The 25,438-nt window shown below is 34.5% G+C and overlaps 1 protein-coding gene across 1 annotated transcript in view; it reads right to left on the bottom strand.

Moving 5' to 3' along the window:
* Nucleotides 1–24,700, bottom strand: part of LOC115210206 — a 67,065-nt gene extending 42,365 nt beyond the window's left edge. The window contains exons 1-16 of the mRNA XM_036509674.1: nucleotides 24,511–24,700; nucleotides 19,392–19,503; nucleotides 18,723–18,864; nucleotides 18,491–18,607; nucleotides 15,601–15,796; nucleotides 12,298–12,427; nucleotides 11,400–11,511; nucleotides 11,091–11,275; nucleotides 10,819–11,008; nucleotides 10,645–10,722; nucleotides 8,270–8,430; nucleotides 7,083–7,254; nucleotides 5,700–5,945; nucleotides 4,633–4,769; nucleotides 4,093–4,171; nucleotides 3,147–3,302 (exon numbers count right to left, since the gene is read on the bottom strand). Of these exons, the coding sequence (XP_036365567.1) occupies nucleotides 3,147–3,302; nucleotides 4,093–4,171; nucleotides 4,633–4,769; nucleotides 5,700–5,945; nucleotides 7,083–7,254; nucleotides 8,270–8,430; nucleotides 10,645–10,722; nucleotides 10,819–11,008; nucleotides 11,091–11,275; nucleotides 11,400–11,511; nucleotides 12,298–12,427; nucleotides 15,601–15,796; nucleotides 18,491–18,607; nucleotides 18,723–18,864; nucleotides 19,392–19,503; nucleotides 24,511–24,562 (2,265 nt within the window). The 5' untranslated portion in view covers nucleotides 24,563–24,700. The remainder of the gene's footprint in view (nucleotides 1–3,146; nucleotides 3,303–4,092; nucleotides 4,172–4,632; nucleotides 4,770–5,699; nucleotides 5,946–7,082; nucleotides 7,255–8,269; nucleotides 8,431–10,644; nucleotides 10,723–10,818; nucleotides 11,009–11,090; nucleotides 11,276–11,399; nucleotides 11,512–12,297; nucleotides 12,428–15,600; nucleotides 15,797–18,490; nucleotides 18,608–18,722; nucleotides 18,865–19,391; nucleotides 19,504–24,510) is intronic.
* Between the last annotated feature and the right edge of the window lie 738 nt (nucleotides 24,701–25,438).

Genomic DNA, 25,438 nt, shown 5'->3' on the forward strand with positions numbered 1-25,438 from the left:
ATGCTAGGTGCTTTCTTTTTTTTTATTTTTTTGTGTCAGTGACACTATTGAGGTTACCATGTAGTTTGCAAGTCAACAAACCCAGAGAGTGAGGATATTGATCTCTATGCTAGATACACATGTAATATCTCAATTGAAAGTATTATTGAACATGTAATGTATATGAAACATCCACTTTTCTCTGTTTGCATGGATCAAGCAGATTTTGTATGGCTGGATACTATTCCTGTTGTCAACCTTCACTCATTTCTAAATAAGGTAATATTTCACTATAGCTAGACATGTTTTCAGGGAAGATCAGAAACAAAGGATACCACTTGCTTATAACTATCACATGATGTCAAGGCAAGGAGACAACAAAAACACACATGCATAAATAGGTATATATGAAGAAGTGTGGAAAAGTTCCTAGCTTTAAGTGTATCCCAAAAAGCCTGGTTGGAAGCCTAACCTTCCAAGTTCTTTTACAGAGCTTAGAAAAAAATGAAGGACTGCTGTAATAAATGTGTAAACCTGAGAGGGGAATATGTTGAATAAAATAACTGATCCTCCTGTATTTTGTTTTATGCAGAACCAGGAACTCAGAGTACCAACAAATTTGAATTAAACTGTTTTCATCCATATATATCATCATTTAACATCCATTTTCAATGCTGGCAAGGGTTGGACTGCTTGACAGGAGCTGGCCAGCTGAAGAGCTACCCAGGTTCTATGTCTGTTTTGGCATGGTTTCTGTGGCTGGATGCCCTTCCTAACGCCAACAACTTTACAGAGTGTACTAAGTGCTTTTACGCAGCACTGGCATGGGTACATTTACAGTAAGGGTGCTTTTTACATGACACCAACACCCATGAGCCAACAAGGTTAGGAATGGTCAGCTGGAGAGGAATGCAGGGGACTGTCTGTAGGTGAGGACAATCACACTTACATCTAATCTGAAGTATCTTTTCAAGCATAGTAACCCACCAGGAGTCTTGGTCCTGTTATTCCCTCAAAACTTCATTCCAGGTCTTCCTGAGTATCCCTTCCACATGTTCCCTCTACAATTTGAGACTGGCATCTCAATGCAACTGTCTTCATTCATATGCATTACATAGCCATACCAGTATAGTCTTCTCTTACACATTACATCTGATGCCTTGTATACCTAGTTTTTCTGTCAAGTCACTATTGTATATACAGACATTACTCATCTATCAGAGCAAACTGGCTTCATTTCTTTCAAGCCTTTGCATATCCCAGTAGTTACAGCCCATGTCTCATTGCTACGTAGCATAGCTGTTTATACATAGGCATCATACAATCTGCCTTTCACTCTGAGGGAAAGGCCCTTTGTTACTAACAGAGGTAGTAGCTGTGAAATTTGCCCAGCCTATTCTTATTCTAGCAGTTATGCTTTCAGAACAACCTCCCCACTACTAATTTGGTCACCTACATAAACTGTTTACTTCTAATGATCCCCTGACACCTTTACATATTGAGCAGGGCCATCTCCCTTTTGGTTTTCCTACTTAATACTTTAGTCTACATACACATCTATGAGTGTGCATATGTCATATCTGTTTACATTTCTTAGATTGTTGATGTCAAGGCAAGGAGACAACAAAAACACACATGCATAAATAGTATATATGAAGAAGTGTGGAAAAGTTCCTAGCTTTAAGTGTATCCCAAAAAGCCTGGTTGGAAGCCTAACCTTCCAAGTTCTTTTACAGAGCTTAGAAAAAATGAAGGACTGCTGTAATAAATGTGTAAACCTGAGGGGGGAATATGTTGAATAAAATAACTGATCCATGGAAAAAAGGTTACTATCAGGAAGGGCAAGCATAGAAAAACAGACTAGTTGGGAACTAAACAGACGTTTATATATATACAAGTATGAAAAGTATTGGTGTCAGGAAGACCCAAAAGGTATTGGGTAAACACTAAGTAAGAGCTCTGGATAGACCATGGTTAAGCTCCAGGCTCGATAATGATACGAGTGAAGAGTCCAACGTGGTCATGTATTAGCATGCAGATATATAAATTGACAGAATGAGATAAAAACCGAAGGTAATAAATAGATTACATAATATTTATCAAGAAAAAAGTCTACAGCTGTTTCTGCAATATTTTATATATCCCTTTAGAGACGGTGCAAGAAAGTGTTTGAGTATTAATTGTTGTAGAGAAGATATGAAATACAGAGAGAAGTAAGAGAATGAATATAGAAGTGAGATACACAAGGATATTGTATTTGCAGTTCCATTATTCAAGTAAAATGGTGTATATAAGTGATGAAAAAATTTTCTTATACTTGGTGTGTGAGTTCCAATGGTGGTTATATTTGGTCGTTCTAAGCACAGAGCCTTGTAAACAGTATTGGTTGATCGAGGGTTTTTTTGGGGGTGAATTAAAATATGTTGGTAGTGTTAATGGATAGATAGAGGGAGAAGAGATGTGTATGATTAGAAAGAGGAGATAGGTCAAATCAAAAACAAGAAGAGAGAATGGGAGAGAAAAGAGAAGCAAAAGGACCTCTTCCTTTTGCTTCTTCTATTTACTGTCTTGGTTTTTTTTTTTTTTTTTAAATCTCATTCTAAGAATTTATATATACATATGATTATAGAGGTGCAAACAGTAATATTTTGAAAAGAGTTTAATATTCAATTTTATATGTGTGTCTTAAATTGATAAATATAACATACATAAAAATTTGCAATTTTGACATTAAACAACGATGATTTGTTTTGATTAAAATATCAGGTACCGCAGAGCTAAACTTCTCACTATAACTCACCTGCATTTAGCACCCCTTACTATCTCTCATCCCATCTGTTTTGCCAGCATAATCAGAATGTGAAACGCATTGCATTTTATTACAGATTTTTATATATAGATATCAAATACATACATACAAATGCGTGTTTGCTTACATTTGCATGTGATGAAAGACTAGCTATGTACGAGTTGTGGTAGTGTTAGGTATGTAAACAAATTGTCCGCTAACTTCACATCTTCAAAGATGTGTGAAATACAGGTAAGAATTAACAGGAAGGGTATGTCTGTAAAACAGGGTTTCAATATATTTTTCTAACCTATGCTAACATGGAAAAACAAATGGAACAAGAGAGCGATTCATAAACATGTGAGTTAAATGAACTTACCATATCTTCACCGTCAATATTCAAACTCAATCGAAGCATTCTCTCTACTCTACCAGCAAAACCAGCAGTATCAGGAACTAAATAACCTGATCTCATAGTTGCTGTTTCAAAAAGTATGACAGCTAGATCTTTGGCTGTTGGATCATCTTTATTACTCTGAAAATAAAGAGAAGTGAATGCATTGAATGTGGTTAAATAAAGGAAGTTTAGGAGAAGGGACAACTGTTGAAATGACTGGGTCTTAATGTGATTTGCATGGTAATTGCAACTGATGTGAACTGTAGTGTTGTACAATCTATACAAAGAGCGTGTATGACAAAATAGTAAATGTACAGCAAAAAGAGCTAGAATGAAGAAATTGAGCCCTAAAAACATGGATCCAAATAGTGAATGCAGCAGCAACATTGTAGGACTGATTTTGTATCCATAATTTTGTGTTTTATGCAATATATAGGTTGGATGAAAATATTTGAATTCAAATCTTATTGAAGAATAGCCATAAGTGTTAGGATGACTCACTAAAAGTTGCTATAACAGCCTCTACTTGTTTCATAACTCACTTCAGCTTACACCACTTGTTAATATCAAGCTGAGATGAATAGAACAGGCTAAATAAAATATTGTGTTAACCTTCATTCATACTTTTATCACCAACTTGCATGGGGGTAGGCCATTTAACAAAATTTGCATCAATTTTTATTGGCATTACAGCTATTTTAGATGGGTCAGAAGATCATGTCTCATTCGAGACATCTATTGCAGCATGGTTTCTACAGCTGGTTTCCTTAACTCAAACCACTTTACAGAGTATACTGGGTGATTTAAATTTTTATTGTTGTACCACCAGCACTAGAATGACTCTCAAACCCTTGGTGAGACTAAAGGAGTCTGCAAAATAAAATTTAACATCTTGCACACATTTTAACTTTAATACAAATAAACTTACCTCAACTTTTTCTTTCAACATTTTGATAAGCTTGTGTCTGGGATTTATTTCAAGTGTTCTTTTCTGGTTAGCAAAATAGCTGGAAAAAAAATTCTCATATTGAAATAAATGTTAATTAGATATTTAAAATAGCTACACTTATTGTTGCCTCAAGTAATTATAACAGGCTAGTAGCAGTATAATGCATAAGTATACTTGTTAAATCAAAGCTGACTAGTCTGGATACGTTCCAGGTTGTAATCGTTTCAAAAACACTAAATGTCTAAAGGAAAACACTAACGTAAGTTCTCATTTCTCACTCAAATTATTAAATTTATATTCATTATGTTTGATACCTCTATTTACAAAACCTCAAATAGATGGCTCCCACACTTGCATGAAATATCTGATTGATCATGAGATATATATTAGTGTCAAAGAACTAAAGATATTTAAGGTTTAGATTGTATTTAATACAACTGAAAACTGAGACAAAGGACACTAAAAATATTTGCAAAGTAATTTATAAAAGTGCCAATTTAAAATCCTTTTGCAACTTACTCCTGTGATGAATCTTTAGCTTTGGCATAGGCTTGGGCTCTCATAATTCTTTCCATGTTGCCAGACCAACCATATTGACTAGCAATCAAGGCACACGGGGAGGAAGACAATCTTTCAGAAACTGTAGCTTTTTCAATCTGACAAAGAAAAATAGAAGTCAAAATACCTTAAAAAGAAAGCTCTTATATATAAGCTAAATTATTTTGAAAATATTTCAAAAAGATTTTCAACATTATAGGTGCAGGCGTGGCTGTGTGGTAAGAAGCTTGCTTCCCAACTGCATAAAGGCAGTGAGCTGGCAGAAATGTTAGCATGCCAGGTGAAATGCTTAGCTGTATTTCATTTGCCATTACGTTCTGAGTTCAAATTCAACCAAGGTCGACTTTGCCTTTCATCCTTTTGGGGTCGATTAAATAAGTACCGGTTATGCACTGGGGTCAATGCAATCAACTTAATCTCTTTGTATGTCCTTGTTTGTCCCCTGTATGTTTAGCGCCATGTGGGCAATAAAGGAATAAGAACTGCATGGTTCCAGGTTCAGTCCCACTGGATGGCACCTTGAGCAAATATCTACTATAGCCTCAGGCTGACCAAAGCCTTATGAGTGGATTTGGTCAATGGAAATTAAATGAAACCCATTGTGTATATAGTAATAATAATCCATGGATGGAATTTATAAATATTTATCCTACATTATATCAGCACAGCTTGGTGAGACCCTAAAAAACTGGTACTGCCATTTGGTATCATTAGGCTGAAGCCGGTATAATAAAATAGTTTTTGTGTTTCCCATAAATGAACTTAAAGGAAATATATACATATATGCATAATGAGAGTGTGTGTATGTATTTGTTCCTCTACCACTGCTTGACAACCACTGTTGTGTCCCTGTAACTTATTGGTTGAGCAAAAATAGTCCAATAGAATAAACATAAGGCTTTAAAAAAGCAAAATAAGTACTGGTGTTGAGTGCCCCAGCATGGCTGCATTCTGATGACTGAATCCATTGAACCATTCCCTATATTTCCCTATGAGAAGAAAGTCCAAAACTTTAGATAAAAATTTACCTGATTGCTCAATGCATCATCTTTCAACCATTTCAGTAGGGGTTCATATTCTTTTTCTAAACTTTCTTTCTTTTCCTTAGCATTTTCAGAATCAGAAAGAGATAAACCTTCTTTGGCAACGTTTTGGAATTTTTTGCCTTCAAATTCTGGTAAAGCTTGAATGCAGTATTCATCAACAGGCTCTATTAGATAGAGTACTTCATAACCTTTCTTAAGTAGTCGCTCCACAAAAGGTGAATTTTTCACCTGAAACAAAAATAGGTTGTTCAATTTTCATATCAAAACTTTAGGTATTTTTCATCCTGTATTCACGTTTGTAGATAACTATGACAGAATATTTGATTCAAACAATAAAAGAACCAGCAGACTTTTCTAGATTGCATCAATGATTTCACACAAACGACAGAGTTAAATGAATCTGGCCTTTACATATTTTAAACAATTTAAATATTGTTCATCAGAAAGAAAGAAAAAAAAAGCTAAGCTCTAATATGTATATTTCTAACTAAAAGATTAAATGAGATTTAGCAGAAATTTAATGATTTATCAGAGTTTTTCAGCAAGACAATGGTATGTGCAAATACATTAAGTTAAGAAATACCTTTGTGGAATTCTATGTACAAATCAAAGTTAGAGTATTTATACAAAGAGTTTCTATACAAAACTAATATGTAGTTTGCTTGCTTTCATAGCAAAACAGATTATAACAGGATATGCTGCTGTCAAGTGAATGCAATATGACTAGTTTGCCACAACATTGCCTAGTTGAGTGAAAAGCCTCAACAGAATCACTTGCTAGAAACAGCAGAAGAAATTTTATATCCCTTTTATTGCAGGTGTAGTTGATCAGGAATAACCTAAAATTAGGCAACAATGTTGTGTGCACTACTTATATTAGACAAAAATATAGAACATTGAATTAACACCTAAGTATACCAAGAGTGAGGGGTGAGATTAAGTCCTCTGCAAATGAAATTATTTTCCATGCCAGCAAGGAAGGCAGGTATAGAAATACAATAAGAAAAGTCTTTTGTTTCATTGAGAACTCAACCCTTTTGTTACCACACTATTTCTAATGAAATGCACTGCTTGCATTTTAATTTTGAAAAGAATTTGGAGAAATTTAATAAAATAGTCTTTTCATTAAGCTGATGTCTAAAACAAATTGAAAGATAGATGGTTGCAATATAAATATGAACACTTCAAATTGACAATTTTCTTTTTTATTGTGGTCAGTTTCAAGGATATTGGCGTCTAAACAGTTAATTCTTATAATCCCAAAGAAATTGATCATATCAAAAATCTTTGTCCATTATCTCCCACCATTTATATATCAAATCTTCATGCATACATTTAAATAATAATAATAAAGGTTTTCCTTACCTCCTTCTGTGATGTTCCAGCCACAAAATAAATAGCTGTTTGTTTTTCTTTCATTCTTTCCACATATTCAGCTAAACTTGTTTGTTCAGTTTCAGAATTGGAAGAATAAAATCGTAGAAGTTTAGCAAGTCTAGTCCTGTTAGATGGATCTTCAATCACTCCAAGCTTGATGCTAAAAAGGTTTATGGTAAATTTTGTATAACAAAATATAAAACATTTCATAAACTATGTATAAATATGTAACCAAAACTATTAAAAGTAATTCTACTATAATCCTCAACAGCAATCAAATTATATGATAACACCAACAACATCTTTTGCTATTTTCATTGAGTGTTCCTGCTTCTCTCAATCATGAGGAAGATTGGCAGAAAAAAAAACAAAAACAAAAAAAACAGGTCAATTGTAAATTGATCAAGTTTTACTGCCATGGCCTTTTCTAGGAGCAATATCAGTATCAACATGATTAACTAAGAGAAAGTAGTTCTGCTTGGAAAAAGAGAGAGGAAAGTAGTCAGTCATTCCACCAGAGGTTTTGAAAAGTACATAGATGCACAAATATTAAAAGTAGGTGCATAGGAAGGCTGACAGACACAAATGGAGAAGAATTTGAAGTGTGCAAGCAGAAAACCATTATTTAAAGATATTATGAGATAGTGGAGGTTCTGCAAAAAATGCATTCTCAAAAATATAAAATGTCTTTGCAATATTCATATATGCGTTCAGTTATATTTAACATTTTGTCCATTTAGTGCTAATGGTCTATACAGATTTACTTCTCTCTTAAACTGAACCTTTGGGTAAGTAGAGAGAAACCTAACAGCTGATATACCCATAAAACTTGTGCTAGTCTAGGATAAGTTGTCCTGTCAACCACCTTTTCCCATCTACCATAGACATCTTCATACCCAGCAACCACAACCTGCCACTAAAGAGCTGGGAAAATAGGCTTCTTGCTGCAACAGATTTACTTCATGTAAGTCTATTTGTAAAACTTTGCCAAAAACTGAGATGTCTAAGCATTAATAACTCCATCCAGGGGAGATGAGTGCCTTCACACATGTCACATGCAACCTCTGTAGTACTGGTAGCATGATTTTAGGGTACTTTAGTGTTTTATACTTCTTAAACTTATGAAAACATAGTATCTAGGCAGATAATTGTGAAAATCTGACATATTGGCTTACTTTGTGCTGTACTCTTTCCAGAAGCTTGCAAATTCTTCTTTGTCAATTTTCTTAATCATGTCCAATGTCTTACGAACAAGTTTTTTTTTGATGACTTTAAGAAGTTTATGCTGTTGTAATGTTTCTCGTGATACATTCAATGGGAGATCATCTGAGTCGACCTGTAACAAAGAAGTCACAATTTCTAGACAAAAGGAAAAAAAGAACCATTTAGTATTCATCATCATTTAGCGTCTGTTGTCCATGCTAGTATGGGTTGGATGATTTGACCAGGGCTGGCAAGCTGAAAAGCTGCACCAGACCCCAGTCAGATTTGGCATGGTTTCTACAGCTGGATGCCCTTCCTAATGCCAACCACTCCGAGAGGGTAATGGGTGCTTTTACGTGCCACGAGTATCTGCCATGACTGCAATTATACTTGGCTTGATGAGTCTTCTCCAGCACGACAATACCAAAGGTCTTGGTCATTACCTCTGAGGAGCCCAACACTCAAAAGAAGCTTTTCATGTGCCATCAGCATTGGACACTTTGCCTCTGTGAGGCCTAACGTGCCAGTTACACAATACCAGCATCAGCCACAACTATAATTTCACTTGGCAGGTCTTATCAAGCACAAAATATCACCAAAGGTCTCAGTCACTAGTCATTGCCTCTGTGAGGACCAAAGTTCAGAGATCATGCTTCACTACCTTGTGCCACATTTTTCTAGGTCTACTTCTACTACAGGGTCTCTCTATAGTTAGAGATCACTTCTTTACACAGCTGTCTTTGTCCATACATATCACATGACCATACCAGCACAGTCGTCTATCTTGCACACCACATCTGATGCCTCTTATGCCCAACCTTTCTCTCAAGATGCTTACACTATCAAACATGCACACTTACTTAGCACATCCAGTGAAATATACTGGCTTCATTTCTTTCAAGCCTATGCATGTCACAGCCCATGTTTCACATACAGGCATCATACAATCTGCCTTTTACTGAGGGAGAGGCCCTTTGTTGCCAGCTGAGGTAGGAGCTCTCTAAACTTTGCCCAACCTATTCTTATTCTTACAACTATGCTCTTGGAACTATGCTCTTTGCTACTAACTTGGTCACCTAGATAACGGAAGCTATCTACTACCACTAGCTTACTCAGCTGACAGCCGAGTCTATTTTCTGTACATTTTCAGTGTTATTTTACCTATACATCTTCCACACACAAAAGCTATTTTCCCTGTTAACCTTCTGATAATTACTGCACCTCTTATATGTCCAAAGCTTACACTGGGTACATCTTATGGAGTTTCTACCTACACACACCTTCTCTACAGATTGAGCAGGGCCATCTACCAGAAGGGATTTGTGATTGTCTGCCTTCCTTGCTCACTGTTTTTTTGCTAGGTTAACTCTAAGGCCCTTCGATTCTAGACCTTGCTTCCATACTTGAAACTTCTTTAGTTCTGTTAGTGATTCAGCTGTAAGAACAAGGTCATCAGTATAAAAGAGCTCCCAGGGGCAGCCTATCTTAAATTCCTCTGTTATTGCCTAGAGGACTATGATGAACATGGGGTCTGAGGACCAATCCTTGGTGAACCCATCTTGTATCCTGAATTCTTTGCCAACCCTCATTGCACTGGTAGCATTCCTGTACATGGCTTGTATGGCTCTCACCAACCACTCACCTATCCCTAGTTTCTGCATTGACCACCAGATAAGGTATTGGGGGACCCTGTCAAAGGCTTTCTCCAAGTCAACAAAAGCCAGGTACAAAGGTTTATCTTTGGCTATGTATTTCTCCTGCAGCTGCTTTACCAGAAATATAGCTTCAGTGGCGATTCTCCCTTGCACAAAACCAAATTGCATCTCATCAAGACTCTCCCGCATTATTTGGGCTATGACCTCTTCATAACTTTCATCACCTAATCCAGCAATTTGATACCTCTATAATTATTTCTATCTAAGGCATTACCTTTACCTTTGTAGCAGCTGCTACTACACCAGTCACTGGGTACGACTCCTTTGTGAACCACCTGATTTACAATATGGGTGACTAGACTAATGCACACCAGATATTTTAAGCATCTCAGTGGTGATTCTTGATGGGTGGGCTGGGGATTTCCCTGTCTTCATATCCTTAATTGCTTTATCTACCAAGGTACTGTTGGTTCAGATAGCTGGTTCCTCAACTGGACCAACATTTGGCAAACTCTCCTCCTCCCACTCATTCTCCATGTTCAGCAGTCTTTCATAATTGCATTTCCAAGCCTCTTTCTTTGCAGAATCATTAAATGCAAGTGCGCTATCATTCATGCAGACATTTAAATGAAATTAATGAAAAGGAGTAAAATATTTAGTGTTGATTAATGAAAAAAAATAAATACACTTACCACTCCTGAGACAAAGTTTAAGTATTTTGGCATCATATCTTCAAAATCATCAGTAATGAAAACTCGACGAACATACATCTATTCAAAAAAAAAGTTTTAAAAGATTAATCAGGTATATGAATAAATGCACAACATGCATATATACAAACGGTTTGAAAAAGAGTTTAAACTTACCTTAATACGGTCAGCTTTCTTTCCATAATTGTTGAAAGTATCACTTGGAGAAACTTTGGGCACATATAAGATGGATTTAAATGTGACTTCACCTTCTGCAGTGAAATGAATTTTAGCCATGGGTGGAGTGAAATCAGAGCTAATAGACTTGTAAAAGGCATTATATTCATCATCAGTTATTTCATTGGGTCTGAAATTTAAAAAATACAAAATCTGTAGAAACTACTACATTTTTTCTAACATTAAAAGCAGCGAATTAAAAAGATACTCACTTTCTAGTCCAGATGGGTTTTACACTATTTAGTAATTCCCAGTCCCATGTAGTTTTTTCAACAGTTTTTGTTTTTGGTTTTTCTTCCTTTTCTTCTTCAACTTTACCCTCCTCTTCTTCATCTTCCTCTTTTTCTTCAGCTGGCTTCTCCTCTTCATCTTCAACTGGTTCTTCAACTTTCTCTGTCTATAATACAATTACATTGACAGTATTTTACAATTCAGTATTTTACAATTCAGGCTAAAGGCATCATTCAATTTTTGTATGGAAAAAAAATTAATATAAAATTAAACATTAAAAATTTGTGTACCTTGCTGGTCCAAAGGTAAATGTTGAAATTGATGAACTGGCTGTATTTCTTAATTAGGTCTTTCAATGTATTTTCTTCAAGATAATCATGAGCTTCTTCTTTCAGATGCAAGCTAAACAAAATTTAAAAATACCATTACATTTTTGTTACTGAAAACATCTTTGTAACAGATTCAAAAATATATATTATATTCAGCTGATTCATTGTAAGAATGAATAAGTGTGGGTTAGAGAAAGCCCATCAATGTACATTGTAATGAAGTAGTCTGACAGAAAACTCATCCAAGAGATGAAAGTTGAATAGAACTCACTGATGTACAATTGAGTATCAAATCTCAAGCCAGACACTATGCTTTGCTGGTCTCAATGGCAATATCATTGCTAAAGTGTAACTGTACAGGAATTTTATGAATTGTCAGTGTGAAAGGAAAGAGATGAAGTGATGGAAGGTAATTTTTCAAAGCTGTTTTTATCATCTTTGCGAATTTGAATACAAAGCAATATGACTGTAGCTACAAGGGTCCAGTGAAGTTGCTCTTCTCCAAAATGGAACATTGTTAGAAGTTTCCATGAGATAAACTTAAAGAAAACTACTAAGTGAGGCCAACAACACTAACAAACAAAAAAAAAGTTTTACTGACTGAAAAATTTATAGAAGTTCTTAAGTTCTGAAAAGAGAAAAGCTCTTCTCAGAAGAGAAAATCTATCTCATAAAACAAGATACTTGATACTTAGTTACAAGAGACTTTACATTCAAGAAGCTACAATGGAATTAAAAATGAAATAACATTAAAGAGAGAGAACAAAAAAAAAAAAAAATTTTACAAACACCAGAAGTTGCACGCTCCAGACAAAATGAAAACTATAAAATAGAAAGGAATTAATTATACTGGACATACCTAATAGTAGTTCCTCGAGCAAGAGTAGTGCCACGTGGATCTTTTGATACTTGGAAAGAGTCTGAATCAGATTCCCAAATATATTGGTCATCGTCATTATGCTTGGAAGTAACCATTACTTTGTCGGCAACTGAAATCAAATTTAAATGGTTTTGATACATATATGAATTTCAATTTCTTTAAACATTTTAGTACAGTAAAATTTAAGCTTTAGTCATTTTAAACAGAGACAAGACCAAATATTTTGGATGGAAGGTTTATTTAATAAAATCAATCACAGTAACTGACCAGCACTTTATCAACCCAAGAAGGATGAAAGATGAAGCTGGGCTTTGATTTGAACTTGGAACATAAAGATAAATATTGCAAAGTAATATTTCTGCTATCACAGCCCTTGCATAAATTACCATGGTTTCTTTAACCTTTTTTGATATCAGCCTGTTGGAGATTGCTTCAGTTGTTATGATACAAAATTAGTGTTTTAAAGTATTCATATAGATTGGTTGATTAGTTAATGAGGGACTGTAACAAGTGACAAGACTACTGAAACAGGTCTGGCCAACCCATACCAACATTGAAAAATGTGTATAATGGCATGTAGTAGGAATTTTAAATATAAATGATACTATCCCATGTTAAAATAAACTACATATGCCTGTTTATTAGGGCCTAACTTTCTTAGTTTTAAATTAGATACATCACCATCATCATTTAACATACACTTTCCATGCTAGCATGGGTTGGATAGTTTGACTGAGGGCTGGCAAGCCAGAAGGCTGTACCAGGTTCCAATCCGATCTGGCAAAGTTTCTACTACTGGATGCCCTTCCTAACTCCAACCACTCAGAGTGTAATGGGTGCTTTTTACATCTTACCAGCACAAGAGCCAATCAGGCAGTACTGGCATTGACCATGAATGGTGCTTTTTACGTGCTACTAGCATGGGAGCCAGTCAGGTGGCACTGTCAACGACCATGCTCGAATGGTGCTTTTTATGTGCCACTGGCACGAATTAAAATGATATATTCAGAGAAGAACTGCAAAGAGCATGAAGACATTTTTAGTAAATTACATTTTTCAACTCTAGAGTTAAATTACACATATAATAGACTTTGAAATAGGATTTGGAGAAATCATTAACTTCATACCACAAGAACTAAGATAACAGCAGTCTTTCAACATGGACAGACATATCTAGTATGTAAGAAGGAATTATGTCATCATGTTCACATATTTAGATTCTTAGTGGCTAGGTTGGATCAATGTGTTTTTTTTTGGATGCATATAAAAAACACGAGTTAATGTCAGTGAAATGAGAAAGATTGTCTAAAAAGATATAAGAGCAAAAGGTATGTTGGGAGTAAAAGTTAAGTTTTTAATCAGCTACCCAGCATAAGCAGAACTGTACCCATGACACCTAGACTGTCAAGAGACTTATGTGGTTGTTTAGTTTGAACAGTTGTCTTTCAATGGCAAAGACGCAAGTGCTTGCAGTGATTGGTATCAGATTAGTTAGCAAAAGGAAATAAAGACAAGAGGAAGTAGTCATGCTGGAGTAGATGGTATCCAGTTACTAATCCAGAGAACTAGAGGCTACTATAATAATGATGGAAGAGAGTAAATGATTTGGTGAATATTTGCCTCAAGTGACCTGCTTTTGGGCATGGCTCTAGAGTGTTTCTTGCGACGCATAGCTTAGTTCTTACGAAGCAAACCCATGATTAAAAGCTTTCCAATTCTAACTATTGCCATTTCGTCTTTCAAAGTTTACATTGTCCAATGTACCTTTAAACTGATTTGAGAGAAATTTGGCTATAATTTTTTTTGCAAGTTTAGTAATCATATACAGGATATGGCTAATTAGATGTGCATGAGAGCAGCTGCATTATATCACACATGTGAACAGTTCTTTAGTATGACTTGAGGTTTATAGAGATTAATTGATCAAAGCTGAAGTAATTTTTGGCCCTGAAAATGAAGCTTAAATTTGAGGATGCAGCTTTTGGCAATTTTGTATGTGAGAAGGCCATTAGATTTGAGGTTGATATTTTGTATTGCATTGACACATGGTTTATGAAACTTCTTTTGATGCATATAATGAATGCCTCTCGGTGCTGTTGAAGTAACTATTTCTTTTTTATGTTCACATTGAAAGATGTATTTGAAGTCTGTTCATAGCAATATGTGCGTGAAGTGAGGTGTCCATGTTGCTTGTTAATGACATTGGTGTCATGTTGAGGGAGATTAAAGGGTGAATTATATACATTAAAATGGGAGTTAGAACTAAACTGCTAGCAAAACATAGGTGAAAGACAGGAATAGTGAAGGAGAAGGCTCAATATTGGGGCTGCACCACAATTTATAAAATATGGGCCTAAGTGGCTCTTCAACACATGCCATAATAATGGAAGTTTGATAAAGAAATGCTAACCATATACATGTATGTGTGCGTAAGTTGTCTAAGAGTTCATAAGCCAGGAAAAATGCACTCGTATATTTGTCAATAGAGTGGGTATATTACCCTAAGTGTACAATATTATACTGTACTGCGGCTGATCTTATCGACTGGTTTCGCACTAGGGACCAAATGGAGTGTTAGGTAATGGTCTGATTACATAATCCTACACTCATCAGAGGTGGAATAGAGAGCAGTTGCCATATTTCGTTCCATATTGGCTACTTCTGAAGAGTGTAGGGTTGAATCCCTAGTGCAAGACCAAACATTGGCCAAAATGGATGTATAATACTGTATACTTCGGATAATACACACACACACACACACAGTGAATTTGTAATGTGGTTATCTTATAGCAGAAATTATTTTAGAGTTGATATATCTTATCTTTTACTCGTTTCAGTCACTAGACTGCAGCCATGCTGGAGCACCACCTTGAATTTTTAGATTGGGGGGGGGGGGGGTCGATCCCAGTACTTAATTTTTAAGCCTGGTACTCATTGCCGAACCGCCAAGTTATGGAGACACAAACCCACCAACAAGTGGTGGTGGGGGACAAACACAAAGACACAGATACAATCATCATTGTTTAATGTCTACTTTCCATGCTGGCATGGGTTGGGAAGTTTGACTGAGGTCTGGCAAGCTGGGAGGCTGCACCAGGCTCCAATATGATTTAGCAAGGTTACTACACCCGGAAGCCCTTATGTCTAGAGATTTATCTAAATCTCTTCAGATTTATGTGTAAAGTTGTAGGAAGTTAAAGATTCCTATATTTGCAATATAAGGATCATGCTTAGAGACCAATTTGTTTATACTTGGAACAAATGCATAAACCTAAGACTTACCAAGGAAAGTTGAATAGAAACCAACACCAAATTGACCAATCAAATCACTCATTTCTGTACTTCCAGATGTATCTAGCTTTTTCAGAAATTCACTTGTACCAGATTTGGCAATAGTTCCTAAATTGTTGACTAAATCACTTTTAGTCATTCCAATGCCAGTGTCTGTTATATGAAGTATGTGATTTTCTTTATCAGCCTAAAAAGAGAAATATTTTTAAAAAGTTAATATTTCATGGATATTAATCAGTCAAAATTCTTTTCAAATAAATATTCCAACTGAATACTCAAAAAACATTTTATGCCATAGTATCTTTAAGTTGCCAGTATAATAAATGCCTTCATATTTCATTGACAGCTAGCTGCCATGCTTTATTAGAACAGAAAAGTAATAATTTAACTACCTTCATATTCAATACAAATAGATAATATTAAAATTTATCAATGAAAATTAACACTTAAGAAAAAGTAACATATAGAAAACAGCGGATGACATTGTTGCTTGAATCATAGTATTTTACAGATATATGTTATTAACTTCGTATGAAAAGACTATGGCAGATTTGCAAAAACTCATCAATACACTACAAATACTCTTCTGAACTGGCAAACTGCATATAACCTGCTTTTACTACCCCACCAGAGACATCCCTCACTATACACTTAAATTTTCCTCCAGAACTGCAGTGCTCTATATTTTTCCCACCAGCATGCACCAAGAGTTGGGGTTAGACACTACAAAGTGACATCCCAACTAAATCACAAATGAATAAAAGGGATGTTAAATGATATGTTAGTCTATTAAGTAGACTGAGTGCTTAGAATATCTAATGTTTCTAACTTCAGATCATGTGTAGATTATGTCACTTTTGCACATGCTATTTCAAATGACTGAGAATGAGTTGTAAGAATAGTCTGTCAAATTAATCTCTGGAAGAATGAAAGACATAGAACTTGGACTTTCAACTTGTAACAAAGGGATGTAACCAAATACAAGACATTATCCTTACAAGTGACAGTAACGATATTAATATATGGAATAGTAACTATCGTTTCTGCCTACACTCCTCAACCAGGGCTGCCAAATGAACAGAAAAATCAATTTTATGACACCCTTTGCAGACTACCTCATTGACAAATAATATTGGCCTTCTCTCCATGGCCAATGACTTCAATGGGCATGTTGGGCAGTATCCAGGTGACTTTCATGGGGTACATGGAAGCTATCCACAGTGGAGGGAACTAGGTTGTTGGACTTCTCTGATGCAAATGACCTGATGATTTGCAATGCTAACTTCAGGAAACCAGTCAGTCACCTGTTCACATATCAATCTGGTGGCCATACAAGCTAGATTAATTATATTCTCACCAGAAAGCAGGAAAGATGGTTGCTTGTAAATGCAAAATGCTTCCCAGGTGAAGAGTACACCCCATCAACATAGGTTAGTCGTTAGTGACTTCAAACTTCAGGTTAGAAGGATGTCAAGAAGCAAACCAGTCTTGAAAAAAAAGGTCTGGAAGCTTATAGTTAATAAGGTTGTTCATGATGGAGTCATACCTAATGAATAGTGGAGCAGCATTATAGTCAACCGCTACAAACATAATGGTGACACCTTAGAAATAAGTAGAGGTAGCAAATTACTGGACCAGATAATAGCTACAGAGGATCATAGCTCAATAAATTAGGAAGGGAGTCTAGATGAGATGCAGTTTGGCTTTGTGCCAGAGAGAAGTACCACCTGGTAAGGCAACTGCATGAGTGTACCCATTCAACATAGGTTAGTTGTTAGTGACTTCAAACTTCGGGCTAGAAGAACGCCAAGACACAAACCAGTCTTGAAAAGAAAGGTCTGGAAGCTTATAGTTAATCAGGTTGTCCATAAGGGACTCATACCCAATGACTGGTGTATTTCACCAAAAATAAACCTCTGTACTTGGCTTTTGTCAACACAAAGAAAGCCTTTGACAGAGTCTTCCATTCCCTAATTTTGTGGTCAATGTGGAAGCTAGGGATAGATACATAGTTAGTGAGAGCTGTACAAGCTATGTACAAAGATGCTATCAGTAAGGTGAAGGTTATCAACAAGTATAGTAATGAATTCAAGGTAGAAAGTTCAGAGAGTTGCTACCTTTGTTGGTAATAAAGGGTCTTTCCCTCAGAGTGAAAGGCAGACTATGATGCTTGTGTATGAACAGTCATGGGCTGCGATTGCAGAGGACATGCAAAGGCTTGAAAGAAGTGAAGCCAACATGCTCTGCCGGATGTGCAACAAAGTTTAAGCATTTTAAGAAAAAATTGTGTATAAGAAGCATTAGATGTAACATGCGAGAGAGAAGACTGCACTGGTGTGGTCACGTGATGTGTATGGAGGAGGACAGCTGCATAAAGTGCTGATTTCTAATTATGGAGGGAACCTGCGAAAGGGGTAGACCCAGGAAGACTTTTGGCAATTTACTGTGCTTGAGAAGACATCAAGCTAAGTGAAATATGGTCATTGCCGGTGTCACATTCAGAGCACCTGTGCTGATGGCACATGAAAAACACCTGGTACACCTCTGTAAAGTGGTTGGTGTTAGAAGGGTCATCCAGCTGTAGAAACCAGGAATAAACAGATGACTGGGGACCTTGTACAGCATGGAAAATGGATGTTAAACGATGATGCTAATTCATGACCGAGTTTCAATCATGCATTGGGCTCAAAATATATTGTCTTGGAGGAATTGTTTTACTAAGTAAGACATTAACAGCTACAGCCATTAAACTCGTGGCAATATGCAACCTAATAATATTTAAGCTAAGTGGTTTTATATTTAAATTTGATTAAAAAAAGAAAAATGATAATTTACCAAAAATGAGTTTTGATAGCAGAAAAAGTATTTAAATTGAACATACCTTTATCTTTATGCTCAGTTCTTCAGTGGCTGCAAGTGCATTCTGATCAGTAACAGCCAGGAATCTTATTTTATCCAATGCATCAGATGCATTAGAGATAAGTTCTCGAAGAAAGATCTATGAAAAATTAAAAAAATGTTCAAACTTTTGTGAAGGTAGCATTTAGGATAAAAGAAGCAACCAAAATGACTGAAATCTTCAAAGAAACAAAAGAGCAATAGTATATACTAACCTCCTTATTTTTATATAAAGAGTTTACAATAAGCTTCATCATTCGATTTACTTCAGCCTGGAATGCATGTTTTTCTGCTTTATCTCGTAGTTCTTTCATTTGAGCAACATTTAAACCATCAAGCTTAATTGCTTCCTCCTCTCTATAGTTACAAAAAAAAAAAAAAAAAAAAAAGTTGTAAAATTTTACAAATTACATAAAATAAGTTGTTATTTGCCAGTTACTTCTTTTGGAATAGTCTCACTAGAAATGCATTCATATTTAGATCTGGCATAAACTTCAACATCCATTTGGTTAATATCTCAATTTTAATATTATTCTATAGTGTGAAGATACAAAGGAAATAAAAATGAAATTCTTCATTAGCTTGAAGTGTTTTGTGGTAGAAAAAATATATCAAATGATAAAAAATCCATGACTTCAATACTGATTTCAAATTTTGGCTCAAGGCCTGCAATTTAATGAGGGGGCTCAACTGGCACTTATTAACCTTGAAAGGATAAAAGGCAAAGTTGGCCTTGGTGGAATTTGAACTCAGAATGTAACAGATGAAATGCGACTAAGTATTTTGCTTGGCATTTTAACGATTGTGCCAACTCACTGCCTAATTCAATATTAATTATTGAAAGCCAGTATACACAAGCTAGCATAAAAAAGACAGTATGTTACCTTTTAACCACTTCATCATCTGTTCTTGAACCATCTTGTGATTTTCCAATGCTTTCTTCCACACTAACCGCTTCAGGTGTCTCATCACTAGCTGCTGCAGCTGAGATGCAAGCTAATTGAAATAAAAATAAAAAAAAGATGACAAAACAAAAGTATAAGAACAATGTAAGAAAATAGAATTCCAGCATTCTGAAAAAATACCAAAAAATTAAAACCTGACATTGTTAAGTTAACTGGTTTACTATATACCTTTTAAGTGATGTAGTTCATCTATTCTCTGCCAATTTTATAATTTTGATGGAAAAGCTCAAGAACCATAAATGGAGTTGTCAATTTTCAATATTAAACTTTTATTCATTGTTTTAACTAATTAAAATGTTATTGTAATCATAAATCTTTAAATGAGTATTTTTGCATTTTGATATGAGCTTGACTGTGTCATTTGAGTAAAAATCAAATCTTGAATTGTGAAAGTCTACCCTACTCTATAAACAAAGCTTGTTTATTTGCATCCAAATCTAACATCTATTGCCTCTAACAAATCATACTAAAGCACCTAGTCTTGTTTAGATTGTTCGCTAACACAGTATCACTTTTAAACTGCATTATATGTAGTTGCATTCATAAAAGAAATCTTAATACAAAAAGGTAATAATTTATTAAATATTTTCCACACAAGAGACCCTGCTTTTATGTGTTTCTCCGGATTAATCAGGTACTTTAACAAGCCTATCTATAACTTTCAACTCATCATCATTAGTGTTTAATGTCCAAGAAATTCAAGGTTTTCATATTTGGCCATTTACAATTTGGATTCTATCAGTGTAATCACTAATAGTACTGACTACAAAGTTCTTACAACTTTCTTATAATGTTTAATTTTCACAACAATGTGCTTTGGAGACTAACAAAAACCCCATCTTGACCTTATTTATGTGGACTTAATTGCAAGAACCAAACAAAACATTTACAGACGTCTAAATTTTAAAAATAAACCATCTACAGTTGCAAAACTGACTTTTAAAATATTGAAATGATAAATAGCCAATCAGTTGGTGACTTAGTTCAGTCAAGTATGAGTCTTCAGGTCTCATGAGCAAGGAAACACAGCTAAACATCTTAGTATCGTCTAACTAGTAATTAACACCAACTGTCCAAATGTAGGGGTAGTGAATTGGAAATTTGCAACCAACTGTCATTTGGTAGCACTTTATTAGCTCAATGTTTTCTGGCTATGTTGTCAACACATTCACTGCTGAGCCAGTCAGTTAACTAAAAGTAACTCTTGTAAACACTTCAATAACTTTCTTACAGCCAAGCCATGCCAACAATTCCAGTAAACCTTAAACAATAGACAATCATAGACTATCTGGAGACAACCACCCAACTGATTTCCATCTTATAACTGTTTTGATCTTTTTTGTCTCCAAATAAGAAACTGATGGCGTATTAGAGTTCATAATTACCTTTATCAAAAGCCAAGTATTTGATAATTCTATTACTATCAAACTATAACTTACTTTACAACTGAAATAATAGCCAACAAAAGGCTATTTCTTGTTGACTGGTGTGCCTTCAAAATTCTTTCAAAATCATGAGCCTTAGCACAATCAGTAGTATTTCAAATTCTCTCTCTCTTTACTCTTTTACTTGTTTCAGTCATTTGACTGCGGCCATGCTGGAGCACCGCCTTTTAATCGAGCAAATCGCCCCCCAGGACTTATTCTTTTTAAGCCTAGTACTTATTCTATTGGTCTCTTTTGCCGAACCGTTAAGTTACGGGGACCTTAACACACTAGCATCGGTTGTCAAGCGATGTTGGGGGGGGGGGGAACAGACACACAAACATATATATACGACGGGCTTTGGTGGGCCCGAGGCTATAATAGAAGACACTTGCCCAAGGTGCCACGCAGTGGTACTGAACCTGGAACCATGTGATTGGTAAGCAAGCTACTTACCGCACAGCCACTCCTACGCTAAATTGAAAAACTTCACATTTAAATCCTAATTAAGAATAGTAATATCAATTTTATAAATCGTTACTTGAATTATTAGGTTTACGAAGGAGTAGAAATTTAAGTGATCCAGTAGTTACTTCATTCACGTAAGTTTCTTTTTATTTTTAAAAAAGTTATGGTTTCATGAGATCTTATTTAATTCAATTCGATATAAAATCTATACTATTTGTAAGAAGCATTGTTACTATTTTAGTTTCCTTGACATACTAAATCGAAAAACGTTGAAGCGTCGTAGGCAATGAGAATATCTAGCTATAAAAATACTCAATATATTTGAAAGATTTTGATAATACAACCTAATAGACTGGACAATCAAAATAACGAAACGAAAAACTGTTTACTATTCATGAATGCAAGTACAATATCTCAGTATATCCCGAAATGTATATACTGTTTAAAAAAAAAAAAAAAGAAGTTAAAACTAATAGACCGAGTAGTGGAAGTTGCCAAAAAAGTAGCTATGGTAGTGCAGAAACTATTTTAGCATTATGTAGTTTGATTTCCTATTAGGGAGTTGAGATTAATATTTCCAGTGATCCAGTTTTAGTATTTGGACGATATACCGGGTAGTAATATTTAAATTTACATAATTAGAACGCAGTCACCAGTATTAGCTAATGAGGAACTAACTTTTGCATGCTTTAGCGTTCTGCATATTAAATGCAAATACATCTCGTATGTAGCAAGTATAGCGAGTTAAAAAAAAAAACGTATAGATTATCTAGGCAATTTATTAGACTGGTATTTAAAATCTAGAAACAAAATAGCACCAACAACAACATTGACTTATGAAGAGGTCTAATAAGGCTAAAACACGTTTTGCATTCACCAGTTAGCTTATGGAATAGATATACTCATACTTTTTTTTTTTTTTTTACAAAAATTTCGATTTAATATTGACTTATCTCCCTTGTTTTTTAAAGGCGTTTTCAAGGTGTTTAAAAAACCACTAGAGGGAGATTTTGTTTACTAACTGCATGGATTATATACAAGTTTGAGGTTGTTGAACTTGCTATTTTACTTAATCATGTGAGAGCTGTCAGGTACAGTCAATGAATGAGGGATAAAATATGAAGACGTAAAATATAAGAGCCAACGTGTCAAGTTGGAAGGTTTTTTTTAATTTTTTTTTTTTTTTTATAAGTGCACCACGAGTTCAAAACAATAGAACTAATCTTTTGCTTCCTAATATGAATCGGAGACTATTTTGGGCAGAGAGGAATGTTACTCTAAAGCGGTATTCAAATATGCCGCAAAAATGAAATATATTTCCATCACTTGTTAATGGAAATCTTCAACTAGTAAGATTTTCCATATACAAACTGAACTATGGCTTACCAATTCTTCCTACAGAGGCTGGGAAACAAGGGAGTTAAAACTAAACAGAAAATGAACACTATTTATAGTCTTATGATCACAGAAAATGTCAAAAGACTTAAGCTTTGTCAACACGAACTACTCCAATGGAATATTTTATAAACAAAGTGCACCTTAATCGATAATTTTGTGAATTTTTATTGGTACTTTATGAAGTTGGTTAACTTGCACTAATTTAAAAACTAGTCCTGTAGATCTAGGAAATACGTAAAACTAAAATATTTGGTCTTAAATTAGGAATAAAAACGTTAAATGTTAATATTCTTAATCTAAATCCTATTTTAAATAGTAATTAGAACTAGCTGGAAAAAATAAAATAAACCGAAAACAAAATCAATAAACTGCTCTCCACAAATCAAAAGATTTTATGACAATCTAGACGTTTCCATGGAATACATACTTTTACAATTGGTCATTCGCTATATACAAGCAAACATTTTAAAAATTATTTCTACATGTAATAGGAATGAAAAAAAGATTTCATTTGATAATCATCACACAGTCTTCTAGAATTTTCTTTTTTTTAAAGGATTAATAAAGATTTCCAATATAAATTTGATGGCAGAGAGAACGCAGACAAGTCTAGCGTCAGTTTTGAGTAGTTACAGTAGTTTGCCAGTCCATGTTCTTTGAGGAACCTAACCTCTACACCCAACTCTTGATAATTTCGATGGGTGGCACACCAACCGAACTACTTCTATTTAAAATTAACCTATTTCATTTCGAATTGCTCCTAACGTTTGTCCAGTTAGAAATTTAGGCAATCTTAAATAGTTTTTAGCCTTTACCACTGCTTTTGTCAAACTATTCCAAATTTTTATGAACTCAATCTTTTCTTTCCTTGTATGAATTTGGTTTTCTAAGGTATTATCTTTATCTCCTGGAGGTCTTACTCCAGAGGTGAATAAAGTTACATAAAACCTTCAATAGACCGTTTCTATTTACCATTTCTTACGTTTCTAGCATATATACTCACCTCTTCTGTATCTCATACAAATATAAGCTTTCAAATTTAAATTATTTCATTTATTATAATCCTTAAATCTTTTTCTTCATACACTGTGAAAATTACTTCGGCACAGTTCAGATATCTTTATACGTTGGATTATATATATATATATATATATATATATATATATATTATATATATATATATATATATATATATATATATACACACACACACAACCACCAGAATAGTACATATATAGAATGATGTTAAAGCTTCAGATATTGTAATACGATAAGGGTGCAGGTTTGAAGTAAAGCGAAGGCATGTAATTAGGCATTGTCACAAAGAATATTTTCAGTCAAGTATTTAAAACTATATACTTCAAAATACAAGAGAAACGTTGGAATACTTGAAGAGATACGACTAAAATTTATGTACAAAGTGTTTGATGTATGTGTAACTCGGTCTCTCATCGCTATACAATCATGCCGACATACCGAAAAATCTGACCATAACAGGGCATGTTATTTAATAGTCAGAGAGAAATTACATTGAGGCTTCGGAAAGTAAATAGCAGTAATACATTAAGAATATGTCAATTTCATTAATCCAATATCTATTATATGCATTTGAAAAATGAAAATAGACTTTTTCTTATTTCAAACGTAATTATTATATATATATATTAAAAAAAAGAACAAGTTAGAGTAAAAATATCTACAAGCAGACATTACATGCAGTAGCCGATTATCTAAAATAAATTACTTACCAGACCATAAGACAATCCAAAGGACTCCTAAAAACGTAAATTGTTTTAGCATGTTGTAGAATTTAATGAATGACAAGTACAGTTGATTCGTGTGCCAATGTCCCAAGCCCCCAGTATCCTTTCCACCGGCCTGACAACGACGCCAAGCCACAACTTTTGAAGAAGGGGAATCCCAATGGCGTTATTTTAACCAATGAAAAATGAACACGAAAGCTTTATGGACCAATGAAATTTGAACAAGTCTAGCCTCGTTTCTTCAACTTGTCTTTTATTTATTGGATGAAAGAAAGAGATAACAAACCTATTATAATCTCAATTTATGTTTGAGATGCGAAATTTTTGAAAATATTTCATGTCGATTTGTGTTTAATAAAATAAATAAATGATGCAATCATATACAGTACGCCTTTAATAATACACAATTTTCGTATTCATTCATTTACTTATTTTCTCCAAAAAATTTATATCTAAAAAATGTCAAGTCATTTGATCCTTTGGAGAGATTTTAGCCCACGTATCTCTTATTGTAAAATCAATTAAAACAAAATAAGTAAACAAAATTATTGGAAATGATTTACTTTATCTGTGGGGGAAAAAATGTTATAGGTGAATAGTATTATCCTTCAAATAAGTATCTTATTGTATCAAATGGAACCTAAAGGAAAATTGACATTCACAGGACTTAAATCAATGGTTCTCAACCGGACCCCAGGGCCATGCGGGACCCTAAAGCAGACTTCTAGTGGCTCCCGACTGTCTTCTATAAATATAATATAAATATAATATATAAATATATAATATAATCTATAAATATAATAAATTTTTCTCTAATCAACTTATGTTTTACATTTTTTGGTGTGACCCCTACAAAAAATACAGGTTTTGGATCTGTCCCAGATATTAAAAAGGTTAAGAACCACTGATTTAA

The sequence above is a fragment of the Octopus sinensis genome, linkage group LG1 (assembly GCF_006345805.1).
Source record: "Octopus sinensis linkage group LG1, ASM634580v1, whole genome shotgun sequence".
Lineage (NCBI taxonomy): Eukaryota > Metazoa > Mollusca > Cephalopoda > Octopoda > Octopodidae > Octopus > Octopus sinensis.